Source organism: Melanotaenia boesemani, chromosome 12 (assembly GCF_017639745.1).
Source record: "Melanotaenia boesemani isolate fMelBoe1 chromosome 12, fMelBoe1.pri, whole genome shotgun sequence".
NCBI classification, from domain to species: Eukaryota; Metazoa; Chordata; class Actinopteri; order Atheriniformes; family Melanotaeniidae; genus Melanotaenia; species Melanotaenia boesemani.
In genome coordinates this window covers 23,602,278-23,619,046 of record NC_055693.1, presented here as the reverse complement: position 1 = coordinate 23,619,046, position 16,769 = coordinate 23,602,278, and the positions used below count along the sequence as shown (strand labels likewise).

The 16,769-nt window shown below is 39.6% G+C and overlaps 1 protein-coding gene across 1 annotated transcript; it reads left to right on the top strand.

The window, feature by feature from the left end:
- Positions 1 to 1,499: 1,499 nt before the first annotated feature.
- agpat3 (1-acylglycerol-3-phosphate O-acyltransferase 3) lies at positions 1,500 to 16,171 on the top strand. Its single transcript, XM_042001027.1, has 10 exons — positions 1,500 to 1,721; positions 8,942 to 8,999; positions 9,219 to 9,449; positions 9,954 to 10,123; positions 10,262 to 10,423; positions 11,766 to 11,919; positions 12,015 to 12,117; positions 12,734 to 12,809; positions 13,145 to 13,343; positions 13,503 to 16,171. The coding sequence occupies exons 3-10, from the start codon at positions 9,272 to 9,274 to the stop codon at positions 13,592 to 13,594; spliced, it is 1,134 nt and encodes a 377-aa protein (XP_041856961.1). The 5' UTR covers positions 1,500 to 1,721; positions 8,942 to 8,999; positions 9,219 to 9,271; the 3' UTR covers positions 13,595 to 16,171.
- The last annotated feature ends 598 nt before the right edge of the window (positions 16,172 to 16,769 follow it).

Genomic DNA, 16,769 nt, shown 5'->3' with positions numbered 1-16,769 from the left:
TGTTTTTTTTTTTTCATTCCATATAATGTTTCAAGATTAGTCTTCTAATTAGTTTTCTTGAAACACTAATCTCTTCTTTTATGTAAGTTTATTAAATCTAAGTCTGGGAGGAGCTGGCAGGAGCCATGGTTCAAAAAGGTGTTCACATGAGGGAGCTGTTGTGCCTTGATGTTATTTTCCTACACCTGCATACAAATGGCAACTTCTGTACGATACAGACTTGAAATCCTCACATCAGTCAGTTTGAAGAGGTCACTGAATATCGCTATATGAGAAAAATCTGAGTTTAGTGTGAGATTTTGCCTAAATTCATACTAAATTTACAGATGTAGCATGATTGCATTTTATTTTATACTTGCATTTAAAAAGAGTGTTTTTTGTCTTTGTTTTTTTTTTTTGTTTGTTTTTTTTAAGAGCAAAGAAAGGAAAGGTAAACGGCAAAGTCTGTTGTTATTATGCTAGATGCTTACTTCATTGTGCGATTAGGGCTTGGTGACACAGCACTAATCCACGATAAGAATAGCCAGCATTAGCCCAGATAGCCGGACAGGCCAGAACGTCTGGCCAACTGCAGCCTTAATACAGCAACAAAGTTAGGTTGTGTTAAATAATTTGAGGCTAGGATGCAGGTGGTAATATGAAATGGGTGAAGCCATGTGTTTCTGTGAATATGTACAATTTTTCTTAAAGTAAATACTTCATGTTTCATACTCTGTTCAGTAAGAGTAAAAAAATGCAATATGCCATGATCCAGACTCTCTCACAGATGGCCACAGAGGAAGTGTCTCAGCAAGAAGTGTCTGATCTCCCCTGCTGACCTCCAGGTTTAGGTGCAGCTCTACGTACACACCAGCAGAGGGCGGCAGACAGGAGTATGCGTGAGACTTGTGATGTAATGTTAGACAGCTTTGTAAGGCTGGGGTTCAAGGAAAAAAAAATATAGTTAAATCCGTATACCATTTCTTTACATATTAGTTGGGGAAAGAAAGGCTTGAACTTGAACTAAATGTTTTTATGTACAGCGTTGAGCAGAAAGTTTCCTTCTATATGGAGAAGATAATGCGCACAAATCTGACTTCTTTATTTATCTATTTATTTAATTTTATATATTTTTTTAAAATATGACAATAAAATCTATTCATTTATTTTATGTGCTTTAAGCCTGTGGTTAATACTTTGTTTTAAATAACTTAGAACATGAAGATCCAGATTTTCCTTTTGTGAGACAAAGAAATGCTTTCTCTGTTAAGAGTACATGGGAAATAGAAGTTGAAGAAGCAGTGTGGACTACTGTTTTACATTGATGCACTGAACTGTGCGTTTTCAAATGAATCAGTAAAATTAGACAAAAACAAACAAAGGGGTTACTAACAAATGTACATTACTATTACATGTAATATGACTTGCAGACCGGTGCGGGGCTGTAGAGGTCCGCCGTTTCATCCAGATTGTATATTGTATTTGTCTGTGAAAATTAATGAGGGGCCGGACCGGATGTAGGACCTGCCACCTTCAGATGAGCTCGGAGGAAATGTGGGGCTTTAACCGACAAACAATAGGGCTCGTGCAAGTCGCATTATAAGTTTTTATTGCGTTCCACGAAACGGACGAAGCGAAGCCTCGATCTTTGGCAGATTATTTTTACGCCCCCCGAAGGCCAGAAAGCAAACAAACCTAAATATTCTACCGACTCGTTTGACTCCCAAGTGAATTATCTTCAGGTAAGTCTAAAGTACCGTTACTGAAACTGGATGCTAACGTGAGCAGGCTAGTTAGTGTAGGTCAGACCCGGTCCCTTGTTTGCGGAGGAAGTAGTTAATGTGGGGAAAGTTACCATTCATTAGCAAGAGAACAGACAAGCAAACCGACTCCACCCTTTCCCCAAAAGCAATTATTACCGTTGATATACTGATTTTGCTAAGTTAGCATGCTAACATTTGCCGTTAGCCGCGCACGCTGCCCTATCATGCTGCCCTGCTCAGTTGTTGCAATGCTAGGTTTATGTAGACTTGTCAGCTAGCCAGCACTCATTTATTGTTATCCACAGAACTATCTGAACAGGTGCATATATTTTCCATAGTGTGCGCATGGCGAATGATTGGTGTCTGCAACTTTAGATAAACCGGGCGGCTAGCTCACTACTTCGGCCGCAGTCAAGACATGTGTGTACAAAGATAAGCGTTTGTCAGAGGTTGGAGGGAAGGGATTCAACGGATAGTTTGTTACTGAGCATTTACCAAGCCAGAAGTGCCGCATTGGTGCAAATAGTCCAGCTGTTAACTGACAGTTAGGCACTTGGGCAGCGTTCTTGCTCCTGAATAAAACTAACGTGAAGAGACTAAAATAGCACACAGTTAGGCATGTCAGATCTGATAAAAGGGTATTACTGGGTTAATAATAATAATAATAATAACAATAATAATGTTAGCTCTCTGTCCCGCTGTACGTCATGCGTGGCAGCTGCCTCGCAGTTGACCTACGCACCGCTGTCATACCACACAGACGTAAGGTTACTGGAGTTCATTTTAGTGTGCATCTACGAGCTAAGCTAACTTAAAAGTCTCGCGACAAGACTCAGTCAAGTGAAATAAACGTCATTCGTTTCTTCTCTTTCTTCTTCTTCTAGTCCTTTTTATGCAGGCACTGTTAAATTAAATATAGTGATGTTTATTCGTGATTATAACAAGGTTGTGCACGTTCATGTTCATGCTGACATGTAGATAAAAGTCCTAGATAGGGCATGTTGATCCACCAGTTGTACAGCAACTCATCATTCATGTGTAAACATCTGAGCAACTGAATTTGACAGTGGTATATTTTTATACTGTACTGCTGGATAAGTACGCATTAACTTTAAAAATAATTATTTAATACAAGTGGGATATAAATTACTCAAGACAAGGGGCAATTGTTATCATTAAGTTTAGGTAATTATAACTCTTATAAGCTATTTTAATAATCTTATTTCCATCATACTGACTTCAGAGAGCCCAAATGGCTGCTGCACATAATTTAATCAGATAAAGTATTTACTGCAACTTAATTATGTTGTGGAGTAAGCCAAATAAATTGGAACAAAACTTTAACTGCCTTGTGGTTACAGAGGTGGGCTTGGGTCTAGAGAACCTGGGTTCAAGTCCCCGTGCTGGCAACTGAGGTAAAACCACTGTGGGCCCCTGAGCAAGGTCTTTAACCCCCAACTGCTCCCTGGGTGCCGGAATCTGGCCTGGCAGCCCACTGCTACTAGTAACTAGGATGGGTTTAATGCAGTGAAAGAATTTCCCAGTTGGGATTAATAAAAGTATGATATAAATAAATAAACTGAGATTGTAATTTGCGTCACCAAAGATATTTTGCAGTGATAATCGATGTTAAGATGTGTTTGGTAGAAAGTGCAGTCACATGCCTACACATAGTAAACCATTGATCTTTGTTATCTATTAATCAAGCACAGTTTTGCCCTATAGGACTTTGAAGCATAATGATGTTGATAAGCTGTTATCTGAGCAATGACGTCTCTGATGTTAATCAAAGAGTATTGTGTGGTCTAATAACCTAATTACTTCTGTAACTGTGTGGTTAAATGCAATCTGTTTTTGAGCATATATATTCAGATCGATGTTTATACAAAGCAGTTGGACAATTTCACCCAATAACAATTTCTCCTTTTGTCTTTACTCCCACCATTCATTGACTACAGCAATAAGAACCTCGTGTATCCTTGAGTCTTATCAGTCATCACTTATTAGTATGTCCAGCTCTACAAAAGTGCCGATGCAGCCTTGAAAGGGTTAGAATGGTGTCTTAGGGACGCAAGGCCTTTCTGCTTCAGCCAACGTTTTACCTCCATTTGTTTAATACTTTTTGTAATTCTTGGAATGGACCTTTTTCTGATTACTTTGGCAGAGTATCTGAATTTTTCATGATATTTTGCCAGTTTTTCCAGATTATGTCCAGTCCCATTGCTTGTTGTGTAATCACTCAAGGACAAGGATCTTTGAATTGTGCTTTAAATTGTTGTTACAACTAACATTAACAACTGGCTTTAGTCATATGAAGTGAATCCAGGTTATATACGAAGGGTTAACTTTGGTTGATTACCAGTTCAGAGGCGTACACTGTTGCTATATGAGGACTGAGCTTTGAAACATGAATGACCTTCATCGCTCGGCTTCCAGTGTATTTTTATCTCCATTTGTTTTTGGTTTTATGTCTGGTGGAAAGGCCTCAGGCATACACTTTAATCTTTTCATCGACTTGCTTTGGTTGACCCTTGATTGTTGCTGTCTGATGGATTGTTATAATCTTGTTAGTAATAATTTTGGATGGCTGCTGGAAACCATTTTCTATACAGCTTACGGTCAAAAACAGAGAGGACAGACATGGCAGCAAACATCTCTGACTTCCAGGCTTTAGGATAATGTATCGCTAATTACACTTCACCAGTCAGAAAGCACAGCATCTTAATCATTCCTTGGAAATCACCACTTAGCTAATTTAAGGCGTTACCAACAGGTGGCTGATGGCAAAGTGAATCAAGAAAATCTACATTGTGGCTTGTTTCTTCAGCATAACAGATGCCAACTTCACCCTGGCTAGAGAGAACTCAGGCTTGTTCTCTGTTAATGTTAATGAATTGTGACATATCCAGGGTGCACATAGCCTGCTAATCAGCACTAATCTGATCCACTGGATTAGAGGATGGGAATCCAAGCAAGACCCTGTGTGCCTACATGTGTGCCTCCTTCCTTCCAGAAGTGAGCCATCTTTCAAGCCATCTTCCTTTGCATTTATTATTGAGCTCTATTTATTTATTTATTTATTTTTGTGCACTTGTTCACAGCGGAAATGCATTCGTTATGTTAAGTTTTTTTCTTATGGTCATTAGGTTGAACAGAAACGTTCTTTTGCTGGGCAGGCAGCTCCTCCAACAGGTCTGAGATTTGGCTGTATTACGCTGTCATCATCATAATCTCCCGCTTTCTTTCTGTGGGATTATCATGGCTATGAAGCAGACCAGCCTCTGACTGTCAACTACTCTTCAGACCTTTTACTTTTTAGATTTTTTTTTTTATTCTGGCTTTGATTTTTTGAGATACCAGAAGCCAAAATGCTAAATCAGAGCGCTGTCATGATCTTCACTGGGATTTGTGGGGCAATGGTGTTCATGGCCATGGCCTACTATGTCTACTGGTAAGTTAAATGCATGAGGGCCGGTTTGGCGTGTTGCTGCAGCATGCTGAAATAAGTGCTATGTGATTTATGAGGAACTTCAAAAAGTTAGTGTAGAATTTCAGGACCTAATATTAGCATGTATAACAAAAGTCATTTCATAGCCACATGAAGTTTTTAGATATGAATATCCTAGAAATGGGGCAGCTGCAAAGCACGATTAATTGTGTTTTCACTTGGTGGTGTTTAAAAATGTACACTTCAGCATAATTTTGTTTATTGAAAGTTCATTACAAGCAGTGGTTATTTGTTTGTGTAGAAGCTGCATTCAGATCCAGAGCAGAAGCAGCTGTCCAGTTCTAAGCAGCTTTAACTCGGTCAGCATTACTAATCTTCCTCCAGGTTGGGCCTATGCACCTTCTACAAGCTGTTTCTGTAGACATATTTAGTTTTAAAATGAACTTTTTATGTTTGTCTTTGCTTTTTGTTAAATCACCTGTACTTTCAACACGACATAAAAAGATTTCTTAATATAATGTCGTCATGGTGCTACTATAAGTTCAAAGTTCTCATTAAGCCTTCATGGGTAAGTGGTAAAATATGAGCATTTGGATTAAAAAGGGGATTTTACCTTCTTTTTTGTACTAACTTAATAATCTGAATGACTGACCTGGAATGCTGATCCAAACAGTTACACTTGCTTGGGTGTTTACCTTAATTATCTTAATAGGGTTATTTAATTAGCGTATGTTTATGTATAAACATCACAGCAGTCTTGTTATCATGTGTGTAAGAGTGAATAAATCCTTGTAAAATTTTAAAAGTTGAGTCAGAGGCGTAAACTGAGATAATCAGCAGATAAGCCCATTTAGCCATGCTGTCAGCTGATAAGAAAAAAAATTGCTTCATAGAAGTCTCAAAGGTGTGTTTGAGAAAATGTGGAAATGGTGTTAATAATAAGTGTAACGACATGTTCTGGTCTTTCCTGGTTTTCATTTGATTGACGCTTGAACCTAAAATGTAATCAGTTCTAGAGGACTCGGGTTGATTCACAGAAGTGCAGTTTGCCCTCAGGACTTTTTTGGTTTTTCTTTGATTTTAGACACTTTTGTACTAAATGAAAACTTAAATCTTATTTATTTAAGCTATATTAAAAATGTGAGGAAACTGCGGTTCTGTCACTTTTTCGAGGCCTTGGCTTGCAGCCTTAAACAAATTCTAACCTGAAAGTTGTTAACGGCCGATTGTGGTTGCATAGTATGATTTCAGGAATGTGGAGAGGTGGGAGCAGAGAGGGAAGTTGTGGGGGGGGGGGATGAGAACAAAGTTCATCACATATCAGGCAGACTTCCTTTGTGAGTCCCTGTTCGTTGCCACAGCAGAAGTTGGCCAGGGAACTTCTCTGTTGGCTGCTTTTATAAAACTTTTCCAGGGTGGCTAATTGTGAGGATACATTCAGTAATCGATTATTAAATTTATCACTTTAAGAAATAAACAGAAGCACAACTAGTAACTCTAACCTTTCTTTCAAACCCGGTTGATGCTTTTGGTTGAATTTCATATTGAAGCTAGTTTGTCACGACACATTATGTGTATTTGTTGCATGTTTTAACGTTGTTTTATGACCAGTTTCTCTGTGTGGTTGCTAAATATATATGACTTCAGGATCAAGGTGGAAACATGAAGGCTGTGATACAATTAAATTATGTATGCTATACAAAAAAAATCCCAGATGAAGGCTGACTAATATTCTAGAAATGTCCTTACCACCACTACATCTGAGCTTTATAACCTGTTACATGTTGCACATCTGTTTTATCTTTTCAAGCTGCTTAAAAACACAAAAAAATCTGATATAGCCTCTCTGCTTTTTGGCTAAGTCATCAACAAATAAAACATACAGTGATTCAACTTCGCTCTCCCATTCACTCTCATCCTGCATGAGCAAAGGTCACACCTGTAACATAATGCACAGACATCTGTGCATGTTCAGGCTCTGGTTGATACATGAGACACACAGCAGTTATTTCACAGCTTCTGAGATAAACTTCAGTGGATTTAAATGCAAGCTTTTTATTTCTTTGCACGCAGGCAGCTTCATTAGTGTTTGTATTGTGTTAAGTGTGTGAGAGAGAGAGAGGTTGATTACATTGCAACAGACTTGTTGCATCCCTTCATTAATCTGGCCTTGTGTAAACTGTGTTTTTTTTTTTTTTTTTTTAAGACTGCCTAAAACTAAATAAAATGTTGACTTGAGGTGAAAGTGTCTGGAAATGTTTTAATTTCTTGTGGTTTATAATGAACCTAAATAAGCTACACATGCAGGGGTCTATGCTCCTACACTGCATATTCAGTGCACTTTGTATCCGACAATCGTGCCTGAACTAAAGCCAGAAGTTTTTCAGACACTGAACAAGACGTCTGAGCTGAAAAATGTTGTCACTAGGACATGCAACAGTTGCACAGTGTTTGCATCTTCCTTGTTGTCTAGAAAACAGGGAAACAGTATACGACATTGTTTATTTGCTGGTTTTCTGACAGTTTTGGCAAAGATTTGAGGCGACTATAAATGTTGATGTTGCAGTCAGTTGTATAATCACGGCCATGATCTTTTATTCCTTTTTTAACTATTTGTGGATTGTTTTTATATAAATACATTATCTATGATATCTTATTAAAATTAACTTACTGTACTAAATTAAAATAGTTTTTAATGTATTTCTTAAAACCTCAAACAGATAATGTAGAACACAGCAGGTGGAGGTTTGGCCAACAGTCCACAGGTTACAGATTAAAAATGGTCACCAGAACTGCGTTAAAACGGGCTTGACCTACACTCTAATGGGCTTTGGTGTCATTGTGGGAACAGTTCAAGTAGAACCTATTGACCTGTTGTCGTCCTAATAAACAGTAGTTGGGACGTTAAACAGAAATGCCAGATATTAATGTTTTGCCAGTTTGATCCATTCGGTCTACAATGACCTGTAAACCATGTTGGATGACATCCAGTTTGGGCTCCTGCTGTTTTAACTCAGTATTGTAGATATATTATTCAAATTCAGCCTACCCCAACCTGCTTAGCACAGCTGCACAAATAGATCGGACCTGGTCTTTAGTTTTTTGCAGAACTCTTGGTCTGATTGTCCCATCTTGACCTAGAACTAATCAGGTGTCTTGCTCACCCGCAGGAGGAAAACGGAGGTTTTATAAGTCCACACAGCCCAATATGGAGGTCTCTGTCTGGCCTCTTAGCAGAGCTTCACGGACCACAGCTGTCATTATTGTCAAGATAGTAATGTCTCATTCAATTTGGCCAGCTGTCCAGAAGACTGTCTTTCATTTGAATTAATGCAAACCTGAGAAAAGCAGCTAATAGTCAAATTTTATATAAGAGCTGCAGTGGAGGTGGTTGGCTTTTATCTGCTTCTCCGTATTGTCACAAACTAAAATGTTATCACCTTTGTTGGAATAGAGTTATGTGTTGAGTTTGTGCACTAAGTCTGTTTCATTTTCCTACATGTCATAGATTTTTTTTTAAAAAGCATTGCAGCAAAACAATGCTGTTCAGATTAAAATCAGCTCAAGTGAAACAAAATCTCACCCATTTTGCCACATTACTTTGCAAGACGTCCTATTAACTTACCGCCCACACAGAGTGATCAAGGCCATTTCTAATCTCACATCACCGCTGTCTTTATCTGGTGACATATTTGAAACTCTTGCTGCAGCCTGCAATGTGCTAACTTTTTTCCTCTGCTGTCTTTCACAGGTCCGTGGTATTGGCCGACGGACCGTGTAAACGCGGCTTGTAAAGAAATTCCACCGTGGTAAGAACAACTTGTCTTTTTTAATTTTTAAATAAGGTTTCCCCTGAAACACAGCCAAGCAAAACAGGCCGCATCCTTCTGTCAACACTGTGTTATCGACATGTAATTGTTAGCCACTCTGCTCGCCTGCCACCCCTCTCTTTTTTTTCCCCCCCTTCTTGTGCTCTTTCCACATCTTCGCTGAGTTGTAGTCATTATTGTGGCTCTGCTCTCTGTCAGGTTGGTCGTGGTGTATAGAGAGGAGCCTCTTCAACCCTCCAGGCTCCTCAGCCATGGCTCTGCTGGCCTACCTGAAGAGCCTGTTCATCCTGCAGCTGCTGATGGGCTTTGTGTTTGTGGTGAGCGGCCTCATCATAAACTTCATTCAGCTGTGCACCTGCATCCTCTGGCCGATCAACAGGCAGCTCTACCGCAGAATCAACTGCCGGCTCTCCTACTCCCTCTGGAGCCGTGAGTAGATGATTCTGTTTTTTTTTTTTTAAACTGTGAAAATGACAAAATGCTGCAGGCAGTGGTTCTTATGAACAAAATTTAAGCCGTTTTTTTAGGCTGTCTGCCAAATGCATTGCAGCGTTCTGGCTGCATATTTCATTTGTCACATGCACATCTGACATAACACCACAGTGACTCTCACAGATGATGAACTTTTGCCTACTTACACTCTAAACTCCATGACACAAATAACTCTACTGCTCTTACTTAATCCTGATAGTCACTTTTCATCAAATCTCTGTTATTAAGTTTTGTAAAAAAAAAAAAAAAAAGAATTGCACAAAAACTGCACCAAAATAATGGAATAAAACAGAAATCTTCCTACAGATCTCTGATCAAACTCAGTGGGGTTGTCGCACTAACTGAATAGTTTTCCTCCAGTTGGTATCATAAAAATCTTTAATACTATTCATTCTGGAGGGGGAGGAATTTTCATCATCTTCCTAATGTGTGTCTGTGCAGAGCTGGTGATGCTGCTGGAGTGGTGGTCGGGCACAGAATGTACCCTATACACCGACCAGGCTACGGTGGACAAGTTTGGCAAGGAGCATGTTATCATCATCCTCAACCATAACTACGAAATTGACTTCCTCTGTGGCTGGACCATGTGTGAAAGATACGGTGTCTTAGGGGTTAGTTGCTCAACAAACTGTGACTTTCGCTCTTGAGTGCTGGAGGAAATTCTCACACACTTGTCTTTGCGGTCATTAATAACTTCACCATTACGAAAAGCCTCATTAGTAAAACATGTGCATTTTCTCCTTCTGTAGAGTTCAAAAGTGCTGGCCAAACATGAGCTACTGAAGGTTCCTCTAATTGGCTGGACCTGGTACTTTCTAGAAATCGTTTTCTGCAAAAGAAAGTGGGAGGAGGACCGAGACACTGTCTTCACAGGCCTGAACAGGCTCCGAGACTATCCTGAATATATGTGGGTAGGTACATTCAGACTTTTTAGCAGTCATGCATCTAGACAGCCTTTTGCATCACATGCTTTCAGCTCTAACCCAGTTGGCCAGACAAGATTGTAAAACAACCTCCCAGAAGAGCTAACTTCTGATTCTCTTTGCGTTGAAATGTTAGTATAAAGTTAGTAAATAAAAGTGCAGAACGTAGATAAGCTGATTTATTACTTCCGCCTTGGTGGAGGTTAAATTTTCAGCTGCTTCTGTCTATCTGTTAGCAACATAACTCAAAAAGTTATTAAAGGATTTTGAATAATTTTTCAAAAAATGTCAGATATTGAATAAATAAACCAGTGATTACATTTTGGGAGGTGACCTGATCACCATCTGAATCCAGGAATTTTTTAAAGGATTCTTTACTATTGGGAGATAGGGATGATTTTTGCTATTACAGCTTTTATATATGTGTGTGTATAAAACTCTGGGTTAAGTTAGAACTGAGAATAAAAGACTGAACTTGAGAAACCTGCAACTAACCAGCTAACCTGTTGCTGGAAAGTCATAGCCCTGAAGGCTGCACCAGTGTGATCTAGGTCGTTTGCAGCTGTTGGCAGGGGTCTTGCCCTTTCCTAATGGCTATTTTTTTCATGGCGAGGACTTGCAGATATCCTCTCAAACTGGACTGAGGCTTCAAATCCACGTCTCTTCAAATTAAAAGTCGATGAGGCAGGCGTTCTAACTTGCTTTTTAAGTGCAGGCAAACATAACTAGCATAGAAATGTTGGATTTTTACTGTCAGAATCTTCTGCAGACAGTATGCAATACTGTGATGCGCACACTGAGTCTGCAGCTCCTCTCCTTTCTCCTCCACTTCCCATTTCAGAGCAGGTTCAGATGTGTTTGACATCTCAACACGAGGTTGTAATAACACTTTTTTTCCCCTGGTGAACTTCATGTACCAGACTTTCTGCTTCATATAAAAATAAAACTCTGTTTATGCACATCTTATCTGATGAGAGCCAGTCTGTGTTTGTTGTTCATTTTTTCTCAAAGTGTAAGTTGATGTTCACTACAACTGATTAAATATCCCTCTGAGATCTTCAGTCTGTTTAATTACACCTCAATTTAAGTATATTTTGTCTGATTCGCAATCGATCTGTCTGCTTTATTACCACTAAGTTGAGATGGGGCCTTTATTCTGGTGTAGCGTTTCACTGACCCAAACTCTGTATTTTAACCAAGCAGTAGATGGGAGAAGAGAAAAGAGGTCATCCAAAGCCTGTGATTTGATTTATTCTATTTTCGTATTATATATATCTGTGTGTAGGTAAGTATGCATGGATCTGTAAACACAGCTCTTTTCTCTCCACAGTTTCTGCTGTACTGCGAGGGCACCCGCTTCACAGAGAAGAAACACCAAATCAGTATGCAGGTTGCAGAGAGTAAAGGCCTGCCTAAGCTCAAGTATCACCTCTTACCCCGAACCAAAGGGTTCACCACAACACTGCAGTGTCTGAAGGGCACAGGTAGAGTTTATAAACGTGCACATTGAACTCACTTAGCTTAAAAAAAAAAGCCACTTTTTAAATATGTTTTAAAGCTGCTTTTCTCCCCATTACAGTTACTGCTGTTTATGATGTGACTCTTAACTTCAAAGACAACCAGACACCCACTCTCCTGGGCATCGTCAATGGCAAGAAATACAAAGCTGATATGAGAATTACGTGGGTGCCACTTATACTCTCCTTTTTCTGTTGAGATTTCAGTGTTTGCAATAATTAGACATAACAAAAGAATAAATGACTTCCTTTTTTTTGTATTTTGTGCTTCAACGATCAAAGTGAATGTAGCAGCTGGACTCAAGTACCTCCATATAAGCAAGCCTCTTTAAAAGCTCTAATGATCAGATACTCTAATTGGGTTAGAAGACGAAGAGAGACAGCTTTCTTGTCGATGCTAATTTAAATTAATTTTTTATTGATTTTGCTCAGATTAGATGATGAAAGGCAAAATGGTAAAATGCTTAAGGATTCTTTAGTTTGCAGATCAGATGGAGTGGATGCAGCATCACCTAATACCCTCTAGTGGCGAGAAGCTGCCACTACAGCCCATAAGTGCATTTTTAGTTTTGTACTGAAATCTAGAAAAAATAAAAAATATTAGTACATATCATCTTCTAAAGAAGCCTTTAAATCAGACAACTGTGATTATTAAGCTAAATTAAAACTGTAATTCTGATTGTCAAGGCTGGCTGGCCATGATTATTCACTAACTGCTTTATTTGTACATGTAAAACTGTTTCTGCTACTCCTGTATAATCATTTACTTGATCCCATTCAGGCGGTTTCCTGTGGAGGATATTCCAGACGATGAGCAGGAGTGTGCCAACTGGCTGCATAAGCTCTACCAGGAGAAAGTAAGTGGACAAGGAAGCAACCATCCAGAGTCTGAACAGAAGGAATCAGAAAAATTATCCCTTTTATCCTCTTGTATTGGTCAGCAGAGCCCTCTGATGATTACAGGAAGCTATCACAATCATAATAATCATCATAATAAAGAAAAATTATATTAAATATAATAAAATTGTAGGGCAGCATTTCAATCAGTAAATGAATGAATCTGATATATAATTAAGAATAATAAGTATATTGAACATTAGCTACATTCACACCCTTTTCTGACAAACTCAAATGAAGCGATTATATTTATCATCTTCAGATACAGCAGTTTGTTTTTCTCTGCACCCCCCAGGATGCCTTACAAGAAATGTACAGTAAAGAAGGCAAATTCCCTGGACCCACCATTATCCCCCCTCGACGCCCATGGACTCTGCTCAACTTCCTGTTTTGGGCCACCCTTCTGCTTTCACCCCTCATCAACTTTGCTTGTGGAGTGGTCGTCAGCGGCTCCCCTCTCCTCATCATTGGCTTCATCATCTTCCTCATCATAGGTAGGTCAAAGCTACACTAGCAACTTGCAGAATGAAAACTGGTGCAGCTGCTTTCATGTTGAATTAAAGAGAAAAGGCCCTGTGTGGTTTGACCTTTTGTATACATGCACTCATTCACCACTGTTTTGCTCTTCTTTTTTTTTTTTTGTCCCTCCCCAGCCTCCATAGCTATCCGTCGTCTCATCGGAGTCACTGAGGTGAAGAAAACAGGCTCCAGTTACGGCGACCCGGGGCCCAAGAAACAAAACTAAAACTGTGTAACCCCCTCCCATGTAAGGCTGTTTGCGTACGGCCATCCCGCGGTGTCTCACCCCTACCCAGCTCCATTCTCCTACTGTCGGGTCAGTTGGCAGGCCGGGGGAGGACACCCACCTGTGAAAACATAACAGACACCGGAGGGAAAAATTTCTAATGGCACTAAAGTGGGGGAGAATAATAGAGGGTGTGAAGTCCAAGCTCTGGTGTCACACAGAACATGAGGGGAGAGATGCAGTACTGTAATCCTCGCATCTTTCTTAATCCACATAGCCCCCATTCAAGTACCGGTAATTCTCAGTAACACCCAAGGTTAAGCTCCTAACATGTCTGAGGTCACATGGACCACCATTCAGCCTATTTTCTGAGCTGCACCACCTACATTCACTTCCTGTCAGTCATCAGCCAATCAGGGAGTGGGAACACAATATAATCCATTTTCAGTCTTTTTCTAAACTCAAATCTCCATCCAGGGTAGTTTGTCCCCTCTTAAACCAGTCTTCAGCATGCAGGACGTCCCCCAACCCTTTTCTCACTAAAGGGGACTTGTAATGGAAATCGGTGCCTTGAGGCCCAGCCTGTCTTTCTTATTTGGGTCACTTCACTCAGATCATACAAAATTTTGCACCCCCCCCTCTCCGCCCCACTGTATCACCAGACAGATGGGTATTGGTTTTATATCTTCAGGCTCTCAGAGTTGTACTGCTTCGCCAAAAACAATGGTTTACTTTTTTATGGTACTGAAGTTATCATAAAACAGTGGAATGTAAAAGGGAATTGATGTTCAACCAGCTAGAACATGGTTTCTGGAGAGAGACATGGCTATCTTTCATTATTTTAACCCCAACAGTGAAAAGTGGCTTGCTCTCACCAGAAGTTTTCATTAAAAGACCTTTAAATATAAACTCAAATCATGCATGCAGTGAAGATATGATGATGTGACTCCTGTGACCTTGGTGTACTGACCCTCTAACATCTTGGATTCAAACAGGCTGGTGTCTGTTTAATTACAGCAAGGGCTTGAATGTGAAAACTGTCCTTTTTCAAGGATACCTACCATCTGTTACAGGTCTCATTTGTAGCCCACAGCACCAGAGCACATGCTTACATTTAGATTCTTTTTCCAATGGCTCCATTTCCCAAATCCCGTTTTTACTTTCTGTACACATTTAGGAGTTTATTTTCATGTCCACATTCACTTCTAACCCGACCATCTCCTAAATGTGGCGTAATTAACCCCCTCCAACCGTTGAAATGCAACTCACTGTCGGATGTGACTGTTGTGCTGCTGCAGATGAGTGGCAGCGGAGTCAGATTTCAAGATAGAGGTCACCAACTGTCTTCGTGTAGCTGCACAGCTGTTAGCATAGCCTGTAGTAGTAATATTTCAACCTTTGCCTTAAAACAAGCTTGCTCAGGCAAGGGATTGCTTATTTGCCACCCCTTTAAAACAAAAACAACAAAAAAATGGCTCTCACCTCTGTTTGACTACTTGCCCTCTTCCTCTCATTACAACAATGCATGGTGGAGTAGCATGCATTTATTTGGTTTGATTACCAAAATAAGTGAATTATTTATAGGACAAAAAAGAAAAACACGCTTATAAAGGCGTTGGTTTGTTAAAGGCGTCCTTGCAACTGCATACAATGCCACTAGGAAAAGAAAGCTCGATGTGCAGGCAGTTACAACCGGGCTGTCGATGGTGTGTCTCAAGTTAAATGTTGGCTGCTGCAGTACAGGAGTAGGTCTTTTCCCTCTCTGAAATAAGCCACATTTTCTGGTCCATATTGGTAGCTAAAATGTGGAGTGGGATGTGTGTGTGTGTGTTTTTTTTTTTAAAACATTCTCTACTCCCCCTCCTGTTGCCACATCACATTCTGGGATCATTACACCTCAACAGTGACGTGTGTTGTACGTTCTCTTTCTGTAGTCGTCTCTATCCAGACAGATTTCATGCAAGCCTTAATTAGCGCTGCTTAAATATTTCCTTTTTGTGTGTGAAAATATAGAAGCTAACCCACGTGGTAGTGAAGGTTTGAAAGTTTTTACAACAAACTTAAAAAAAAGACAATAGCAGGTTTTTGGGACTATAACTTGCTATGAAGTTTTAACATAAAGAAATAGAGCCAAGTTGCTTGTGAAGATTCTGTTCAGTCTTCATTGTTTTACACAAGGATAGTTTTGAGTTTCATCAGTTCAGATTTTTGACAAACTGAGGATTAAGATCTGTTTTCGTTAAATCCAAATCTCCATACAACTTCTGATGTGAATGCAGGGTGAAAATCATACTTAAACTAAAAAGACAGAAAGGTTCAAATCAGTTTTTGCAAAAAATGTTTTACACTTGTTTTTTTTTTCCATAGTAGAGAAACAACCTGTGAACATTTTTCCCCTCTTCCAAATTTTTGAATACTGTAAAGTGACTACAAATTGAGACTACTTTAGACAAACCACTTTTTAAAACCTCCAGAAATCCTGTTAGTGGCACTTCTTGCATCAGCTTATGTTTTGTTTTCTACAGTTATTTTTATGTTTTCTTCAATTTAAACACTTGAGAATATTAAAGGATTTAATCACAAAGCAAACTCTTACTCCTTGGACTTATTTGGATTTGTGTGAATTTCTGTGTCGTTTAGGTGAAAGGAGTGTAGCTCAGTTTGAAACCGGTGGCTGTGAGAGTTTCCTCTTTCCATGTCTTCATCAGTAGAGCCATGTTCACCGAGGCACACTGGCATTCATCCACCTTCATGCATCACAATTCCATCTAGTCAAGTGGGACTTCATGTGGGGAATCTATAAACTATAAATATGTACATATCCTGCTGTAAATGATTGTCACGCTCACTTTTAGAAGTTATAGAGATGTATGTAGCTTCTCTATAGACCATTTGAATGACAGTTATTCTATCAAACAGCCACAGACCATTGTGGATATATTACTGCTGGATGTGTGAACTGTACAAATCTGTACATAATGTAAATGCAACGCCTAGTTAAAAAAAATGGCATAGATGCTTTTCTTCTGACAGCGCCCTGATTTCAGTCTATGACCAAATGTACAGCTGACGGACCGCAGGAGGGCGATTCAATGTGAGCCGTCCTGCAGCTGCAGTTTACAAATATCATAGTCGACGCGGTGGAGCTGTCGACTATGATATGTCGACTGGAGCC

Coding starts and splice junctions, on each gene's coding strand:
- agpat3 (XM_042001027.1), top strand. CDS start 9,272: ATGGCTCTGCTGGCCTACCTGAAGAGCCTGTTCATCCTGCAGCTGCTG. Junction 10,124..10,261: donor AAAGATACGGTGTCTTAGGG/GTTAGTTGCTCA, acceptor CTCCTTCTGTAG/AGTTCAAAAGTGCTGGCCAA. Junction 13,344..13,502: donor CATCATCTTCCTCATCATAG/GTAGGTCAAAGC, acceptor GTCCCTCCCCAG/CCTCCATAGCTATCCGTCGT.